The 17,251-nt window shown below is 42.2% G+C and overlaps 1 protein-coding gene and 1 long non-coding RNA gene across 2 annotated transcripts; one reads left to right on the top strand and one right to left on the bottom strand.

Moving 5' to 3' along the window:
- Nucleotides 1-207: 207 nt before the first annotated feature.
- On the top strand, nt 208-3,791 carry LOC309385865. Its single transcript, XR_014174296.1, has 3 exons — nt 208-354; nt 1,399-1,488; nt 2,387-3,791. It is a non-coding gene; the product is annotated as an uncharacterized lncRNA (long non-coding RNA).
- A 2-nt stretch (nt 3,792-3,793) lies between these two features.
- On the bottom strand, nt 3,794-14,286 carry NABP1 (nucleic acid binding protein 1). The gene is made up of 6 exons (XM_081940634.1): nt 13,615-14,286; nt 12,983-13,121; nt 8,170-8,241; nt 5,881-5,956; nt 5,577-5,646; nt 3,794-4,406 (listed from the first exon to the last, which is right to left on the bottom strand). Exons 1-6 carry the CDS (start codon nt 13,703-13,705, stop codon nt 4,213-4,215), a joined length of 642 nt encoding a protein of 213 aa, XP_081796760.1. The 5' UTR covers nt 13,706-14,286; the 3' UTR covers nt 3,794-4,212.
- Nucleotides 14,287-17,251: the final 2,965 nt, after the last annotated feature.

Below are 17,251 nucleotides of genomic sequence, written 5' to 3'. Positions count from 1 at the left end.
GGCCTCTGGGACGCAGGTGTATATGCAGGCCGTGTATGCACCCGCGCCTTCCAGTTTGGCCACACACATACACTTTGGGCACTCAGTGCCTAAAAGGTTTGCCATCACTGGTCTAAGAGTGAAGGGATCCAGTCATCGTATAGCATTTGCAAGGATGCTTGAATATTACTATTTATGTAAATATCGCTTTGTCCATCCCGTTTTTCGCAGCAGTCAGTGTGATGAGTTTGAGGCAAGAAAATGTAAATTAACAATTGATGTTATTTTGCTAACGGAAGTGGCTAAGCATTGCTGTGATGACGAGCAGGGGAAAATGGACATAGGATGGACACAGAGAAAGCAAGCAGCTCACAGGTAATACCTTTTATTTTTACAGCAGTAAAGTTAGTGGGACTGACTGAAAAAGACGTTGGCCTTCATGTACGGTAGTCCTCCATCCACTTTCTAAAACCTTCAGATTGTTAAAAACTGATGATCTTCAACTATTTTGAAATACACAACACGGGGGGGGGGGGGGGAGGAGAGAACCAGTAAACTCTAAAACAGGATTAAAACAAACCTGCAAGTGAAGTCCTATCCCTGTGATATCAAAGAATGTTCATACTTCTAGAATGACCGCCCAATACTCAAGTCACACCAAAGCATCTCTTTAACATTCACGTTTCTTCAACAACTTTAGCAGAGGCTATTTTTGTTTTGACTAGAAGTTGCCAGGATAAAGATGATGTTTAACTACTTTAAGATAGGATTAAATGAGCTGCAGTGGCACAGTGGTTAGAGTGCAGTACTGCAGGTTACTTCTGCTGACCACTGGCTGCCAGCAGTTTGAATCTCACCAGGCTCAAGGTTGACTCAGCCTTCCATCCTTCTGAGGTCAGTAAAATGAGGAACCAGATTGTTGGGGGCAATAGGCTGACTCTGTAAACCGCTTAGAGAGGGCTGTAAAGTCTAAGTCTAAAGTATATGTCTTCGATGCTATTGCTATTACTTTAGAATTAAGAGCACTTTTAAGTGGCCCATGGAAACCAATAAATTATGCTTGATTCTCTAATTTCTCACCATACTGGAATGCAGTTAGGTTAGCCATCATTTAGGGCTCATAAACTGCATAACCCAAATGTTCAATTTACTTTATTTAACATGCACTGTATTAGCCAATCTTGGTTAGGTTATGCAAAACAATACTTAAAAATAGCTGTGAGCCAAATACACTAATATTAGAGAACCCAGCAGAAAGAGTCAGGATCAAATTTTCCTTTTTCATTCACAGGGGCCAACCCTAGTAGTCAAAGCTTAGTTTTTAAAGGGTGAATGCCATGGTTGTATAGGAGCAGGAAGCTACTTTCCAATTAACACCTAAACTTATGAACAACAACCCTATCCAATTTCTTTTTGCAGCTATTGGAAGAACTGTTTTCCACAATGCCTTCACTTATCAAAATATTAAGACATGACTGTACAAGGTGTGAAGAGATCGAAAATCTGCAGGTACTAGATTTTATTCAGGAAAGAAATCAGATGCTTAAGACATTGTATCATGGGCATTCCATCCCCATTTCAAGATGCAAGATCCAAAATTACATAAAATAGTATGTATGCTGGGGCATTTCAAACAGGTCTATCATATTCCCCATCAGTCCATATACTACTGAAGCTTTCAATAAGCATCCACTAATGCTATTTAACAGGACATTTACAATTTTAGAAAAAGGACAGTGGGAAGTGCTTAAAAAGGGTTCCAAAATTTGTTATATAAAGGTTAGTATATATCTACATCCTCTATATTTAGAAATTATATTTATGTCCATGTAAATCTGGACCAACAGAAGTCGTTGCTTTAAACTTTTTTAAAAAAAAAGTAAAAAAAAACCCCCACCAAGGTTTGTTTTTTTCTTAAAATAGTGCAAATCTAATTATGAACACTTCATCCAAAAGGTAAGGGGAGGGGGTGTTTGAGAATCCAGTCATCTTATAGCATTTTGATATATTCCAAATCATAATCTTAAGGAAGACTGGATAGTTTTATCGTTACCAAGGAATAATTACAAAACAGGTTTTTTAACAGTAAAATTTAGTATTAATGCCAGTGTAATTCTGCTTTCTCAAACTCAGCAATCTGAAAATTTGAGTTGGGTCAGAGTGAAGATCCTTTTTCTAAAAGAAATCCCACCCCCACCAAAGTTAAGAACTGCAAAAGCAGTAGTTTAACAAAGGAGCCTCCAATCTCGGCAACTTTTAAGCAAAGCTGGCTGGGGAATTCTGGGAGTTGAAGTTCGCCAGGCTTCAAGCTGCCAAAGTTGGAGACCCCTGATTTAACAGGCACTTAAGAATTGAGGGTTCTCACAAAAAGCAATTATCATTGATCACAACCACCTTTTCTTTGTAGCATTCCACTTCAGCTGCCAGGGGAAGATTTATGCTGCTTACTTGGGAGGCTGGAGGTCTCCGAAGAATCCCCTTTTGTGAAAAGGATGAAAGCATCATGCTACTGTGACACCAGCCCCTCTCCCTTTCATTACATGCTGCATTCCTCACAATTCCCCTATAAAAAGGGTGGAGCGCCACTGCTACTTTATTTACCCCTTGAGAACAGTCCTGCATAATTTGCAAGTCTGAGATTCAATAATCTCATGTTCCGAGGGGGGAGGAAACAGTGCAAATGGAAAATTTCCATGGATGTTTCCAGGATGTTCTTTGGCTGTGTACAAGAAATCTTTCTTCTCTTCCCTAGGCATAAACCATCTTGAAACCACTACTTGCCACTTGAAATCAACAAGGCTCCTCTACAGCATCAGTCTGCAGAATTAACCGGCAAAGGTTTTTCCAGTTTCCACACCAGCTGGGAATTTGGACACCAAGAAAAGATCAAAAGGACAAAATAACCTACCGTATTTTATGGACTATAAGATGCACTTTTTTGTCTCCCAACAGGGGGTAAAAATTTGTGTGTCTTATAGACTGAATACTGTTCAAGCCCCGCCCAGCCACTGGCCATTTTTTGGCCTCCGCACACCCAGTTTTCGGGCCTTTTGTCATCCTTTTTTTAGGCCTTTTTCAGCCTGTTTTGGAGGCTTTTTTCAGCCCATTTTTAGGCTTTTTACTACCTGTTTTTTTAAAAAAAAACAGGCTGAAAAAAACTTCAAAAATGGGCCGAAAAAGCCTCGAAAACGGGATGAAAAAAGCCTCGAAAGCGGGCCGAAAAAAGCTGAAAAAATGGGCCAGAAAAATGTGCTGAAATAAGCCCCCAAAACGGGCCAAAAAGCCTCAAAAAAGGACCAAAAAAGGCCTTGAAGATGGGTAGAAAAAAGCCTGGAAAAGGGCCGGAAAAAGCCCCCCCCCCCCCAAAGGGCCAAAAATGGGGCACACGGAAGCCAAAAATCTTTTTTGTTTTCCTCTTCTAAATTTAATGAGTCTTAGTCAGGTGCGTCTTATAATCCTAAAAATAAGATACTTCAAGTATGAAAAAACTTCAGTCGCTGTGAGAAGGGTGATTAAAACAAACAGAGATGTATGTTTGAGAGATTTAAAGTTCTGTTGGCATTTTTGAAAGGCAGGATATCTGGTAAAAATCTGGGGTTTGTTTTATATAAGTTGGATTCTTATCAACATACATTTTTTTTGACAAGACACATGTGACTCTTGCCGTGAGATCAACCCCAACCAAATAACAAGTCAACCAGCTTGGACAGTTCATCTGCACTTATTGTTAAGAAATTTTTAATTGAGAACTGGCTTGTTAGATGGAACTTCTTCCTATCCCTCCCCGCCCCCCGCCCCCACCCCCACTCCAATTATCACAAGCTCCCACCAACTGGAATGTGTATCAGTCCCAAGAGCAGAAAGGAAATAAGCATCTTAAGGCTGCATCACACAAACTAAACCCAAAATAAAAATACTTATCCAGCCCAAACTGGGCCACCTTTTGGAAAACGGCAACTAATATTTAACAAGGAAATCTATTTTCAAATAGGCTTCTATATTTCCACACATTTTTCTTTCCGGGGTGACGACGCATGATCAGTAGCTTCACTGAAGTTTGAATTGGGGCGCAGGGGGGGGGGGGGCAGAGAAGTGAGAAAGTCTCTCCCTCCGGACAATGGAAGGCCGAGAATCAGAAAGAATAAACATTTTCACAGTAAACCATAAATAAAAGTGCAGCAAGTGTTCAAGTAGGCTAATGAGGCTATCTGGACAGGGTGGTGGTTGGTTTGGTCATCTTTTGGAGGCCCTGCGGGGGTCCCTCCCATTACTAATTGTGCTTTGAAAGGGACGAGCATTGTTAGACAGTAGAGGCGCGAGAGGAGCGGGGGCCCGTCCGCCAGACCTCCCAGAACCTGAATAGGTGGGGGCATGATTATAAGCAGTGGACAATCCACTCAACTCTGGTCCAGTTGGCAAACCATTTCCTAAAAAAACAAAACAAAAGAGGAAACAATTTTTTAAAAACTGTCATCAAACTTTCTATTTTCTCAGGTCACGTTTCTTTAGCAATGGAGACTGCCAATGCTCAAAAGAGCCTGTTCTTAACTAGGGAGCATTTAGTATGAAGTTGCCAAGGCCTGGTGAAATCACCAGTGGAGACCACAAAGTCCCAAGAGGCAGCTTGTCACACAATGGTAATCAATGCAACAAAAAAGAAGTGGTGACAGTCTTAGTGATGTAGCAGGATCTTGGCAGTTCTGTATAATGCAGGTAATTTCTGCTAATCTATAAACAGGCACCAAAGCTAATTAAAAGAAGTTAACATATCACATCAACTTTTAAGATGTGGGGACTTGAAGACGATGGCTGTGAAATTCTGAGAGTTGAAGTTCACGCATCTTAAAAGTTGTTAACATGATGGTGCAAAATCTTTACTGGGTGTTAACTTACCGGGAACAATTATCTTACAAAGAAGATTATATAGCAGACACTTTTTTTATTGTGACCAGCTTTGGGTTAAATAAATTGGGTTGTGCCTTTGATCAGGAACTTGAGGTTCTTCAAAACCAGTTCCCCGTATGTTCTCCCAGTAAGTTGTGTTGATAAGTGGTTGATGTATATGGGGTTATGCCGAAGGAATCAGACGTCTGTCCATGGTTTATTTGTGAAATGAAATTGTACAATGGGAGATGTAAACTGACACTTATTACCAAAACCTGACTGGACAAGGAGCAGTGAATACTCATCCAAGATTTGTCTGGCAAAGTTTTGGATTTATTATTTAAATTTATTTAATTTCTATAGCCGCTCATCTCAGTCAATGATTTTGGAGTCATTAGTAATGAGTCCAAGACTAGGTATGTAAAGTTGACTTGCTGTTTAAATTCTGCATCAAATTTGGCTTTAATTATTACGGTTAATCTAGGATAATCTAGGACAGGGGTGTCCAAACTTGGGAACTTTAAGACTTCTGGGAGTTGAAGTCCACAAGTCTTAAAGTTCCCAAGTTTGGACACCCCTGATCTAGGAGCAAGCCAAAAGTTAACTGTAGTTTCTTAGCTTTGCCTTTTAAAATCAACCACCAATTTAAACGGAGGCATCTTCCCAAATAGCCATTCCATGCTTTCTCTCCTACTTCCCATACAGTTACTTACCAGTTGGCCCAAAAGTACAAGTACCCGAATTAGCTGACAGAATGGAATTATTAGCCTGCTCACTCTGTGCCTTGAAAAAAGAAACGCAAAGGGGGGGGGGGGGGTAGCATTAAGAAAACAAACCATTTTTTTCCTTGAAAAAGTTATTCCCACCCCCCACCCCCACCTCGCTCATTTATGGGAGCCCATTGCTCCCTTAAAGATGGGAGGGGGGGGAATCCAAAGGTCGTATTAGATAAGACCCATTAGATCTGAAAGCTGCTGATGGCAGACCCCAGAATGGAGCTGCATGTGACAAACCTACCACTTTATTCGGCTGCCCAGGGTGATCTGAACTGGGTTCACTGAAGTTGGGCACTTCTGAATACACCATGCAGAACCTGTACAGAAAAACAAGCTCATGAGAGAATGAAGTTTCTTGCTGCAACTATTTCTGCAACCTCTGTCCAGTTCCCAGCAATAAACCCGAGGTTACCAGAAAGGGCTACAAGACCCACCCCCACCCCCCAATGAGAAATACAGTCTTCAAATTCGACATCTTTAGCTTATCCAAAGTTCAGGCCCAGAGAAAACTAAAGCCTGTGCAAACGATGGGACTGGCCTCCAAGGTTGCAGTTCTAAGCCCCCATTTTCTTCTGCTGTAAGATGCCCGTATTTAACATTCTAATCATCTCTGCAGAAGGATACACACCAGGGCTACAACCCTTTGTACGTTTCCCTGAGAGGGAGATCCACTGAATCATGAATGCCTCGCTTGCATGAAAACATGCCTAGATCTGAGCCATACAGAGAAGACATAGTAAGGCTAGTGTGCAACAAGTTCCAAAGAGAAGTGTTTTAAGATCAGTTCACAGTCCAAATATTGCAACCCCAAAATTCTGCATTTTAAATTGCTCTTTAAAACCTCTTCTACCAAACAATTGTATTTGGCGTCTTGAGTCTCCTGTGGGGTAGAATCTATTAAGTGACATTGTGCTCAGCAGAATGTTCTTTCACACTGGCAAATCCAAAACAAATGCATTTCGATCTCTGGTGTCACTTAGCCTCCCAAAACTAAAATCAGATAGTCATCTCTTTTAGAAATGTATAATCTTCTCTAAATCCAGGTCAACAGGCGATCATCCGTTTTGGCTAAAATACCCACCCTCTGCCATTTCCATTGCAACACTTATCTTCTAACAAAACTATTCATGTTCACCTTTCCCCCCCTTTATGACAACATCCGTGGTGGCGCAGTGGTTAGAATGCAGTACTGCAAGCTACTTCTGCTGGCTGCCGGCTGCCAGCAGTTCAATTCTGAACGGCTCAAGGTTGACTCAGTCTTCCATCCTTCCGAGATGGATAAAATGAGGACCCAGACTGTTGAGGGCAATATTCTGACTCTGTAAACTGCTTAGAGAGTGCTGTAAAGCACTGTGAATCACTATACGTCACTTAGCCTCCCCAAACTAAAATCTGATAGCCATCATCTCTTTTAGAAATGTATACCAATCTTCTCTACATCCAGACACCCTTTGGATGTTTTGCTTTAATAAAAAAAAATGGAAGCAGATATAATGGAAGGTAATGTACTGTGAATAATCAGAGGTCACATTGCATAAATTAGACTTAGTATAATCACACAAGAGGCCACTTAACATTCCAACTGTTAGAACTATGCCCTAAATATTCCTATCTAGTCTGGCCTGGTTCACAATGCATGATTATGACAGAATGACTGGAAGACGAATTATGGACCAATTATTGAAAAGTTTGAATGGGGTCACTAGCACATTAATCGTCGTTTATTGAGTATACAAGGCTAGCCCAATTCACAGAAAACAGAGAGCTGAATGCCAAGAATTCTTCCATTGCATCTAACACAATGCAAGGAGAGACAGTTTCTGTACATCTTCAATACAGGGTTAAACCTTTGATGATCATCTAATGCTCCCACCATCATTCATGTCAAGATGAACCAGCCCCTAAAGTAAAAAAGAAAAAATCTGAACGGGTCCAGTTCTTTGCTTTTAAAGTTTTATTACCGGTCTCAATGAATAGCCTACACAAAGTTCATAAATGCTAGACACGCCAAACATCTGATTCAGGAACACAGATCTCAGAGACCTTAATTAGAACCTAAAAGATTCTGCTACATAGAGGGGGAAATTTACCTTTACACCCCTAGAGAGGCTGGCTCCTCCAGGACAGATTGGAGCTCAATACCAGAGTAGGATGTGGAAGCTCGCATTGCGGCTGCCTCTACCGTACCTGGCCTGTGAATAAATAGAGGACTTCAGATTTTCGTGCTGCAAGTCCTTGAAAGTGACAATGTCTTAACCTAACAAATGTCTAAACTTACCTGCTTACAACTAATACTCAAAAGACATAAATTATGCAGGATGGAAAAGACTGATCAAGATGCCATTTCTTAGCTATTGAAGTTGAAGTTCCCAAGCGCTATAGTCCCCCCATCCCACTTTCAGCCAGAATAAAACCAAATAATGTTGAATCAACACCACAGAGTAGTAGTAAATGGCAGAGACTTTTTCCCTGGATTTTGCCTATCAGGCTTCAAACAATGAACAGATTATGTGCAACATGAGATACTCACTCCCCAATTTTTTGCAGGTCACCTCCCCTTCCAGTATAAAGCGTAAGGCATCCTTTCCACAAAGAGGCATACCTAAGCAAGGAAACACAAGCAACATTATGGAATGGATGGAAATTAAACAAGGAGAGAAGCAACCTGAAATTAAGGAGAAACTTCCTAACAATGAGGACAATTAATCAGTGGAACAGTTTGCCATCAGAAGTTGTGGGTTCTTCATCACTGGAGTTTTTAAAGAAAAGCTTGGACAGCCACCTGTCTGAAATGGTATAAGGTCTCCTGCTTGAGCAGGGGGTTGAACAAGAACACCTTCAAGGTCCCTTCCAGCTCCATTCAGATTGAACCATTAAACACGCTAGAAGAGAATGGGGTGACAGTACAAGTTTTATCAGAATAAAACATAAATCATCACTCATCAAATGCCATCACATTTATTGTCAATACAATAAAAATACACTTAAAGCACTGAAAGATTAAACTTGGATTTGCCTTACATTAATTGCTGACTTCTATACTTTGGTTGTAATTAAGAACCCATTGGATAACTTTGTTTTACCAAGTTGAAGAATTAAATAACTGAAATTTGCATTCCACTTTATGCCTCCGGGTGGCCCTTGAGACTCATAATTCAACAAAATAACTCTTCCGCAAGATTTCATTGAGGTTGATAGAAAGAGGAAAAAGATAGTCTCCTTATAACAATTAATATTGCTTCCAAACTTTTGCACAGATGGCCAAAGTGTTGAGTTTTCAAAGGAGCTATCCATCTCTTTGTGTGAGTCACGTATGAGTTCTGCTAAAATGCAAATAAAAAAGCAACTCTGATATGGTATTGCGCCAAGTTGCCCTATGAAGGACTTAGAAGTTAGTCTAAAGCCATGATGGTGAACCTGTGGCATGTAGAGCACTCTCTGTGGGCACGCGAACCATTGGCCCAGCTCAACTCCACATGCCTCCTGCCCACCAACTGGTTTTTGGGTCTCTGCCATGCATGTGCAGGGGCACATGCAGATGTGCATGCATGCATGGAGTGCACATGCGTGGGTAACGTGCAGATGTGTGGGGCATGAGGGGGTTGCATTAGCATGCACGGGTTTGCGCGCACATGTGCAGGGGGGTCACGCCTGCATATGGGGGGTAGAGCACACACAGGGTCGTGCATGCATACGCAGGGGTGGAGTGTACACAGGGAGGTCACACAAGCATTGTATTATGGGTGCATGTGCGTGCTTTCGGCACAGGACAAAAGGTTAGCCATCTGGTTGCCCATTGATACAGAAGCAAGTCTTGCATTATTGTTCCCAAGTAAGCAGCCATGACTGTCTTTTAAGCCAAAGAATATGTTCCAGCCTCATTCGGGATATACTGCATGCTTCTGTCCAAAGTATGCTAAATGTGGATGTAAGGTTACTCCATTTCATTGCAATTGCAGGATTATAAGGCCACTGGAAATTGCAGGATTATAAGGTACTGGAAAGGATTATCTTATGTCTTGAGCAGGACATTATAAACTCAATAGACAAAAAGACCTGAAGACAAATCACATCAGTTTAAATGTATTAGACCATTCTAATGGAATGAGCAGCCAGGGCAAGTCTTAATAACAGAGCTAAGTGCTGAATTTGATTGGGGGGGGGGGGGGGGTGATCCAGAGCATGGGAGGGTGCCAATACAATACCAATCAGCAATTCCTTAAAATCACTTCCTTTCCTCCAATTACACAATAACTGTGCAAAACTGACCAAGGCTTTTGCAGAACAATGGTGCTACCAGCAACCAGAGTTGTTATTTATTCACTGACACATCACTGATTTTCTACTTTTTAAAAGCATTTCTCCTACTCAAAACATGTCATCACTATAAGTATTATGTAAGAAGAATCATCCTATTGTGTCCATAAATTCTTCAGAAAATTCATAGCTGATGCAATTTGACCAGGATATACATGTTGTTGTGTGCTTTTAAAATTTCTAACATAAAAAAATAAAGACAAATTCAAGCAATTAATTATAAAAAGTAACTGAAAGTCAAGCTAACTGGGATGTGATGAAATATAGCTTAAGTCCTTGTTTTTTTATACTAACTGGCAAATAATTCAACAAGGCCATCCCTGACACCTGTTAGCTTCCTTTGAACTGAATCTGATGCAAAAAATGCAGAATACCTATAATAAATTAAGATGTTTTATTACTAATTATTAATTCTCTCTCTCTCCATTTTAAAATAGCCCGCTTTCTCAGTAATACTTGATAACGGAGACTCTCTGACCGAAGAGGCAGAAATAGCCAGCTGCCAACAGGAAAGATGTTACAAATCACATTACACCGGATCTCAATCCATTACTCTATCTTATTTCAAAAGAGGGTACTATATCTAAGCATTCAGAGCCATTTACCCTTCGTGTAAAGACACCAAAGCATTGCCCTTATTTATAAAAAAAAATGTCTGGGAAATTTCGCCTTACAGGGCCCGTTTTGCTGAAGACACTGGTGGGAGGAGGCCTTGAATTTCCAACTCCATAAGAAACTCTACTTTGGGCCAGCTCAGATACTGAAAAAGGAGGTGTAAATTTAAAAGCAGCATTGAGATCCACCATTTACAAGGGGGCGGGGGGGGGGGGGGGGAGTCAGAGAAGTATCCTCAAGCAGGGTGTTTTGTCCAAAGGCTGCTTCAGCGATGGCGAACCTTTTTTGGCTCGCGTGCCACAAATGGGGGGAGCGCAGGGGGGTCGTGTGCGGGCGTGCCGCACCCATAATGCAACATGCGACCCCAGTGCGCATGCGCGCACAACGCATGAGCCCCCCCATTTTACATACTTTTTTCGCTCTCCCCAGGCTCCAGAGGCTTTATAGGAGCCTGGGGAGGGCGAAAAGAGCCTCCCCCGCCCCGCCCCCCCCCCCCCCCCCCGGAGGCTTCAGGGACCGTCCAGAGGCTTCCCTGAAGCCTTCGGAGCGCTTAAAACCACCCTCCGAGCAAACCGGAAGTGACTTCCAGTTTGTTCGGAGGGTGGTTTTAAGCGCTCCGAAGGCATCAGGGAAGCCTCCGGACGGTCCCCGAAGCCTTCGGAAAGCGTCCGGGGGGGCGGGGGAGGCCCCTTTCGCCCTCCCCAGGCTCCTATAAAGCCTCTGGAGCCTGGGGAAGGTGAAAAATAGCTTTTAAAAAGGTGAACTCAGCTGGCCAGCGCGTGCATGCGCACTGGCCAGCTGACAGGGCAGCGCCTCGCGTGCCCTGATAAATGGCTCCGCGCGCCACTTGTGGCACGCGTGCCATAGGTTCGCCATCACTGTTCTAGGGGTTGGTCTTTACTGGGAAGTCATGCAAATAAAATGAATTATCATGGACTTAAAAAAAAAAAAACTCAGGAAGTTGTCAAAGGTGAGCTGAGCACCACCAAATGCCTTCTTATCTCCCTGCCTCTGCAGAAAACTGATTCGGTTATGGGGAAGTCAAAAATAGCTGGCTGTGGAATTCTGGGAGTTGAAGTCCGCAAGCCATGCCAAGGTTGGAGACCCCTGACCTATACTACTCTATCTACAGAGAAGATATGAATGCAGAGAGCAGTTCCAATCGGTCCTCCTGGTCATAGTTATGAAAGTCTTTTAAAGAAGTGAAATCGCCCTTAGATCAAGCTTGACTCTTGCTGATTTTATGACATGTCATGGTGTTTCCTTGGCAACAATACCAAAGTTATTTCCACTTGCTTTCTTCCCATAAGATAAATAAATATAAATATGATTCCTTGGGTTTCTGGCTCGATGATTTCCTAGCAGCCTCCCATGCAAATGCTAATCTGATCTGACTGTGGGTTGTTGTTTTTTTCCACTTTAGATAAAGTCAGTTAAGTTCTGCTATCTAGATATCTCATTTCACAAGTCTTGAGCATTTCCCAAGTTCTACCACTGCAATGTTCAACTTGGCACTTGAAGAGGAAGGGCAGAAGGGGAGTGAATAGCATTTGTTTCTCCATTATAGGAAACTCCTTAAGTCAACCCACTTCTACAAAAAAAGGGGCCCAGAGATAATCAAGAAAACTGGGCAGGTCACCTGTTTTCTTAAGCCCGCCTTCTCAACCGATTCCATCCAAGTGCCACCACCTGCAGCCAACTCAAATCAGTGGCCATGTTGGTTGGAAAACTGGGAGTCATAAGATTGGGGAATGCCACTTTAAGAGGTCAGTTGAGGCCAACATGTGGTTAAAAAAGGCTCCATTGCTATACACCAACCCTGTTGTTTATATCTGGGCCAGTTCCAATCATATACAAAGCACTGTGTGAGACAGAGAAGGAGGGCAGACTAGCGGAAACAGTGAACCCACTTCCTGTGCCTGCTGCTTAACCTCAGGAACCAACCTCTCAATCTAGTTCATGGGAGTAAGCACTGAGGGGACAGGTGTTTTTCCAAGAAAAAGTGGCAATCTAGGCCTGTCCTCCTGTTAAAGGGATCAAGCATTAGGGGATTGGAACAATCTTGATTTAGTATTGTCAGTCAACAGGCATTTTGTGGGTTAGAGGTGGCAAAGGGATGAGCCAGCTCAACAGTTCTTCCCAGGTACAGTATATTGATTGAAGCAGACTCAGTTTAGACAAAGCACAACCAGTTTGCTGTTCCCACTTTAACAGAAGCCTGGTAAGAAAAGAATTCCTGTTCCCATTGCCCGCTTTTTCCAAAAGAAACGGCAGCTACAGCTGCTTCAGTGCGAGTTTTACCTAGTCCATGTTCAGGGAACACCTCCTTCCAAGTAGCAGACAAGCTGCTTCAAGAGCAAACAAGCCAGACTGAGCTCAGTCTGACATCATCCTTCTTTTGCATTACCTACCCTTTGGTCAACCGAATAATATCACCTGGCTGGATGAGGCTGCCAAGCTCATCCCACACAGAGATGGTGATGCTTCCTGTCTTGTCAGCTACTTTGCACGCCCTGACCTCGTGTCCATCTTTGGTTTTGGTAACACGTCCTGCCAGGAAACAGCAAAAGAGAGAGAGAGAGAGAGAGAGAGAAAGCAACCAATGAGACATACACAGGAAGAATGTTCCAATAAATACAAGCTGTTACCTTAATTCATTCTCCTGTAAATATGATCTTCTGCTTTGAAATGGAGATGAGCACCGCCTAGCACCTACCTGCGAGGGGAACTTTTAACTTTGCCTTAATATGATTAGGAAGTTATTATGGAGTTTAAAAGCTTGGGAAGTGATGGCAGAAAAATACTAAAATAAAAAATTAGAAGATAACTAAAAGTCTATATTTAAAAATAGGACTTTTTTAAAAGGGTGAAGCACACTGCCAACCTTTTCCCTGAAAAGTGACCACGTGTCCCAAACTCAAACATACACACACACAGCTTCTGAGCTAGAAAGAGGGAGAAGGAAAGATAGGAAGGGGAGGCGGGAGGAGAGATTGAGAGAAGAAAACAATGAATGAGATGGTTCCAAGGGACACCCACTTACCTATCTCCAGTACAATAAAGACGACATTTACATTTTTCAGTCCGGCCTTTATATCTTTTATGAAGAAGTGTGTCTCGTTTGCCATGCTCATGCTACTTGCTCAGGAGAAAGATACGGGCGTTGCGGGGACAGAATGAGCGGGACAAACCATCCCTTCCCAGCGGAGCGCAGGGTATCAGAGGGCAGCCGGTGATCGGGATGGGAGTTTGACCAGCTTTTCAAAAAATAAAAAAGCAATTATATGTACAGCTGGAAGTGGCAAGGGGAGAAGACGCTTTTTTTTTAAAGAGACAAGGCACACGAGCACACAGCAACCCTTTCCTATAGCTCAAACTGGTTGAACTCCTAATCGAGGGGGGAAGAGGGAATCCTTGATCGCAGACAAATCTAAAACCGGGTTGGGTTTAGAAGCCCGAGCTCTGTGGTTATACAGGCAGAGTTTGGCCGGCTTCAGCTGCGATTTCCGCCCCTGCCGGTGGAAAGGAAAAAGCAGTCCAGCATTCTCCTCTCCTCCGTTTCTTACAACGCTCTTCGCTTCACCGAAAAACGAGGGAGAAAAGAAAGCAGAGCGCTTTCTCTTGTTCCTTGTTATTTTACAACCACTGAAGGTGCTCTGCTGCGCCTTGTTCACCCACCCACCCCTCCTAGTGAGCACACCAAGACCAGGAAAGTAAGTGCAGTAACTTCATTCCCGCCCACCCCAGCTCCTTTCGCAAACGCTCCCCCTCTATGGAAGACAAGCATGTGCCGCATCGCGCTTTTATAGTCGAGAGGACCGATCCATTTGCTCTTCGTGAGGGGAAGGGAGAAAAGAGTGTGAAGGACGGTACAAGGGAAACAGAGAAGGGAGACACCGACTGCCGGCCAAACGGGCGGCTGCGGATTCTTATCAACCTCGCGTCGTATGTTATACGCCTTGTAACCAACCGGCGCTGGAGATATAAAAAAAAGCAGGACGGGCCCCACCCAAGCGAAATGGGACCGTCCGGGGGACGCGAAATGGAACTGAATGTGACAAAGTGCCTCGTGAAAGGAGCCGATTGGTCGGAGGAGATTCTTTTGTCCTCTGACCTAGAATATTTACTCCGGCTCGTCGCCGTCCATACCTTCTTTTCCTTCGGCTCCTTTCAGGGCGAGAGCGGAAGTTTGCTTCACCCGAGGACAATGCTCTGCGCTCATCGGGAGCTTCCCGGAATGGCGGTCTCTGGCTTTTCACATGCCCGCTGATTCCTTCATTGTCTCCCCCATTTTCGAAAGGAGGGTGCCGGGCAACCTGTCCGCGCTAGGATTAGCCCCCGTTTGTCGTGTACAGTAAAACGGCTTCTCCTCCAAAGCTTAGATAACGTTTGAAACGGAGCAGACTAAGCAGCAAAATCCATGTGTTCCGTGTCTAGGAAAGCTTGAACACTGGAGATAATAACCGACAGTCTTAAAAAGGGGCTGCAATTGGCCGTGGCGGCTTAACGCTTGAAAACTGCACTTTTTTCAGGCGGAAAAAGAATATTTGAAAGCCAACCCACGCGTTATATTCCAGATCAATGACCCCCGACCTGATTGGTGGGCTTGTTTCTCGGTAGCCGTGGCTAAATAGTGTACAATTTAGATCAGCGGATCCCTACTTGGGAGAAAATTCGTATGTGGTGTACAGTCAAGCATATAATTATTCAATTTATTAAGTGCCTCATAAAATAACATTTCTCCAGGCTTAATACCTAGTTAAATTACAGTTGAGGATATCAGAGTGTGTTATTGAGTGTGTAACTTATAAAAGACTTAAGGATAGTTAAAGTGAAGTATCTCCTATAATTTCATAGAATTTATCCGAAACCAAACAGTGCTGTATACTTGCATTTCCTGTGATACCCCACCCCACCCCTCCATCGCTTCTCTTTACCTGCATGCAATCTTGAGCATGTATACAATGCTTGGATATCAGCAGAAATGTCCAGAAAAACCTTACATAGTTCACCGAGAAGGCATTGTTGTATATAGATACCACTTCCCTGATAAGCCAAAGTGGACTCAATGCATTTTTTTTCTACAGAACTGAATAGAGAATCCCATACTTAATCCTGACAGAACAAACATCTATTTTGCTAATCTTTATGGTTCATACAATTTGGGTAAGTTTCCCATTTCTTTAAAACAAAATTTCAAGAGGTACAACAGGAATGAAGCTTGAATTGATAGAAATACGGTGACCTCTTTATTTTGTATGATTTATTTTGCCTCAGCAGGATGAATTGCATCCAAGAATACTGTAAAAAAAATCACTGCCTAATCTAGGATTGTCACACCCAAAAAACGACAACTTGGAAGTGATAAAAAAGCAGATACTCCTTCAATAGGTATTTGCTATAAGATCAAGGTCAAAAGGCAGAAATTCCTTTGTTTGGTCTGAGGTCAGTTTAAAGACTGGCCTGGACTAGATTACAGGTAGTGGTCATCTTACAACCTCAATTGAGTCCAAAATTTCTGTTACTAAGCAAGACAGCAATGTTGCCCCAATTTGCCACCTTTCTTGCCACAATTGTTAAATGAATCACTGCAGCTCTCAAGTTAGTAACCCAGTTGTTAAGTGAATCTGGCTTCCCCATTGACTTTGCTTGTCAGAAGGTCGCATAAAATTATCACATGATTACAGGACACTGCAACCGTCGTAAATAGTCAGTTGCCAAGTATCTGAACTTTGGTCATAGGATCATGGGGACGCTGCAATGGTTGTAAGTGTGAAAAACAGTCATAAGTCACTTTCTTCAGTGCCGTTGTAACTTTGACCAGTGACTAAATGAACTGTTGTAAGTCAAGAACTACCTGTACAATGCCACATAATACAAGTTGGCATCAAAACTATGTTTTTAAAACATGAGTTATGAGATTGAGCCTATATAGAAATGAATGTTTGAATGAAAGTTTTCACTTTTGACATCCATTTAATTTATGTATAAGGATAAAAGTGACAATGCAGTCCTATTTTATCTTTTATTTTATCTTAATTACATGGGTATGATTCACTAATTCAGTGACGTCCGAATACACACATGTTCTCAATTTTTAAAAATCTTCATATATAATTCCAGATCATGGTTTGTTTAATCTTGTTTTGATGAGTAAACCACACCTTAAGAGGTTTGCTCAAACTGCTAGGCTAAAATCATATAAATTAACAATGGGATATTGTGTATGAATGCAGTCAAAATTCAACTCATAATATTTATAGGAATATTCCTAGAAAAAGCATTGTTTAGAGGAACAGTTATTTTCTTCTTGGAAAAACAGGATTTTCTATCTTTTAATTATAATTCATAATTTTATGTGAAGCAAATATCAGCTGTAATGTGTTTAATGCTTATTTGATTTCCAACTGATTTGTATTTTGAGACAGAGTTATATGGCCATATCCTTGTTCCACACTAAAGAACTAATAGAAGTATTCAATTAAAAGAATCCTCCATTTACTAATAGAGTAACAGAGTTGGAAGTAACCTTGGAGATCATCTAGTCCAATCCCTTGGTCAAGCATGAGACTCTAAACCATTTCAGACAAATGATTGTCCAAACTCTTCTTAAAAACTCTCTAACCTCTGGTGGGAAGCTGTGCGACTGATTAATTGTTCCAACTATCAGGACATTTCTC

Source organism: Natrix helvetica, assembly GCF_964273705.1.
Source record: "Natrix helvetica genome assembly, chromosome: 1".
NCBI classification, from domain to species: Eukaryota; Metazoa; Chordata; class Lepidosauria; order Squamata; family Natricidae; genus Natrix; species Natrix helvetica.
The sequence above is the reverse complement of the archived record's forward strand: the minus strand, read 5'-3'. Positions and strand labels throughout refer to the sequence as shown.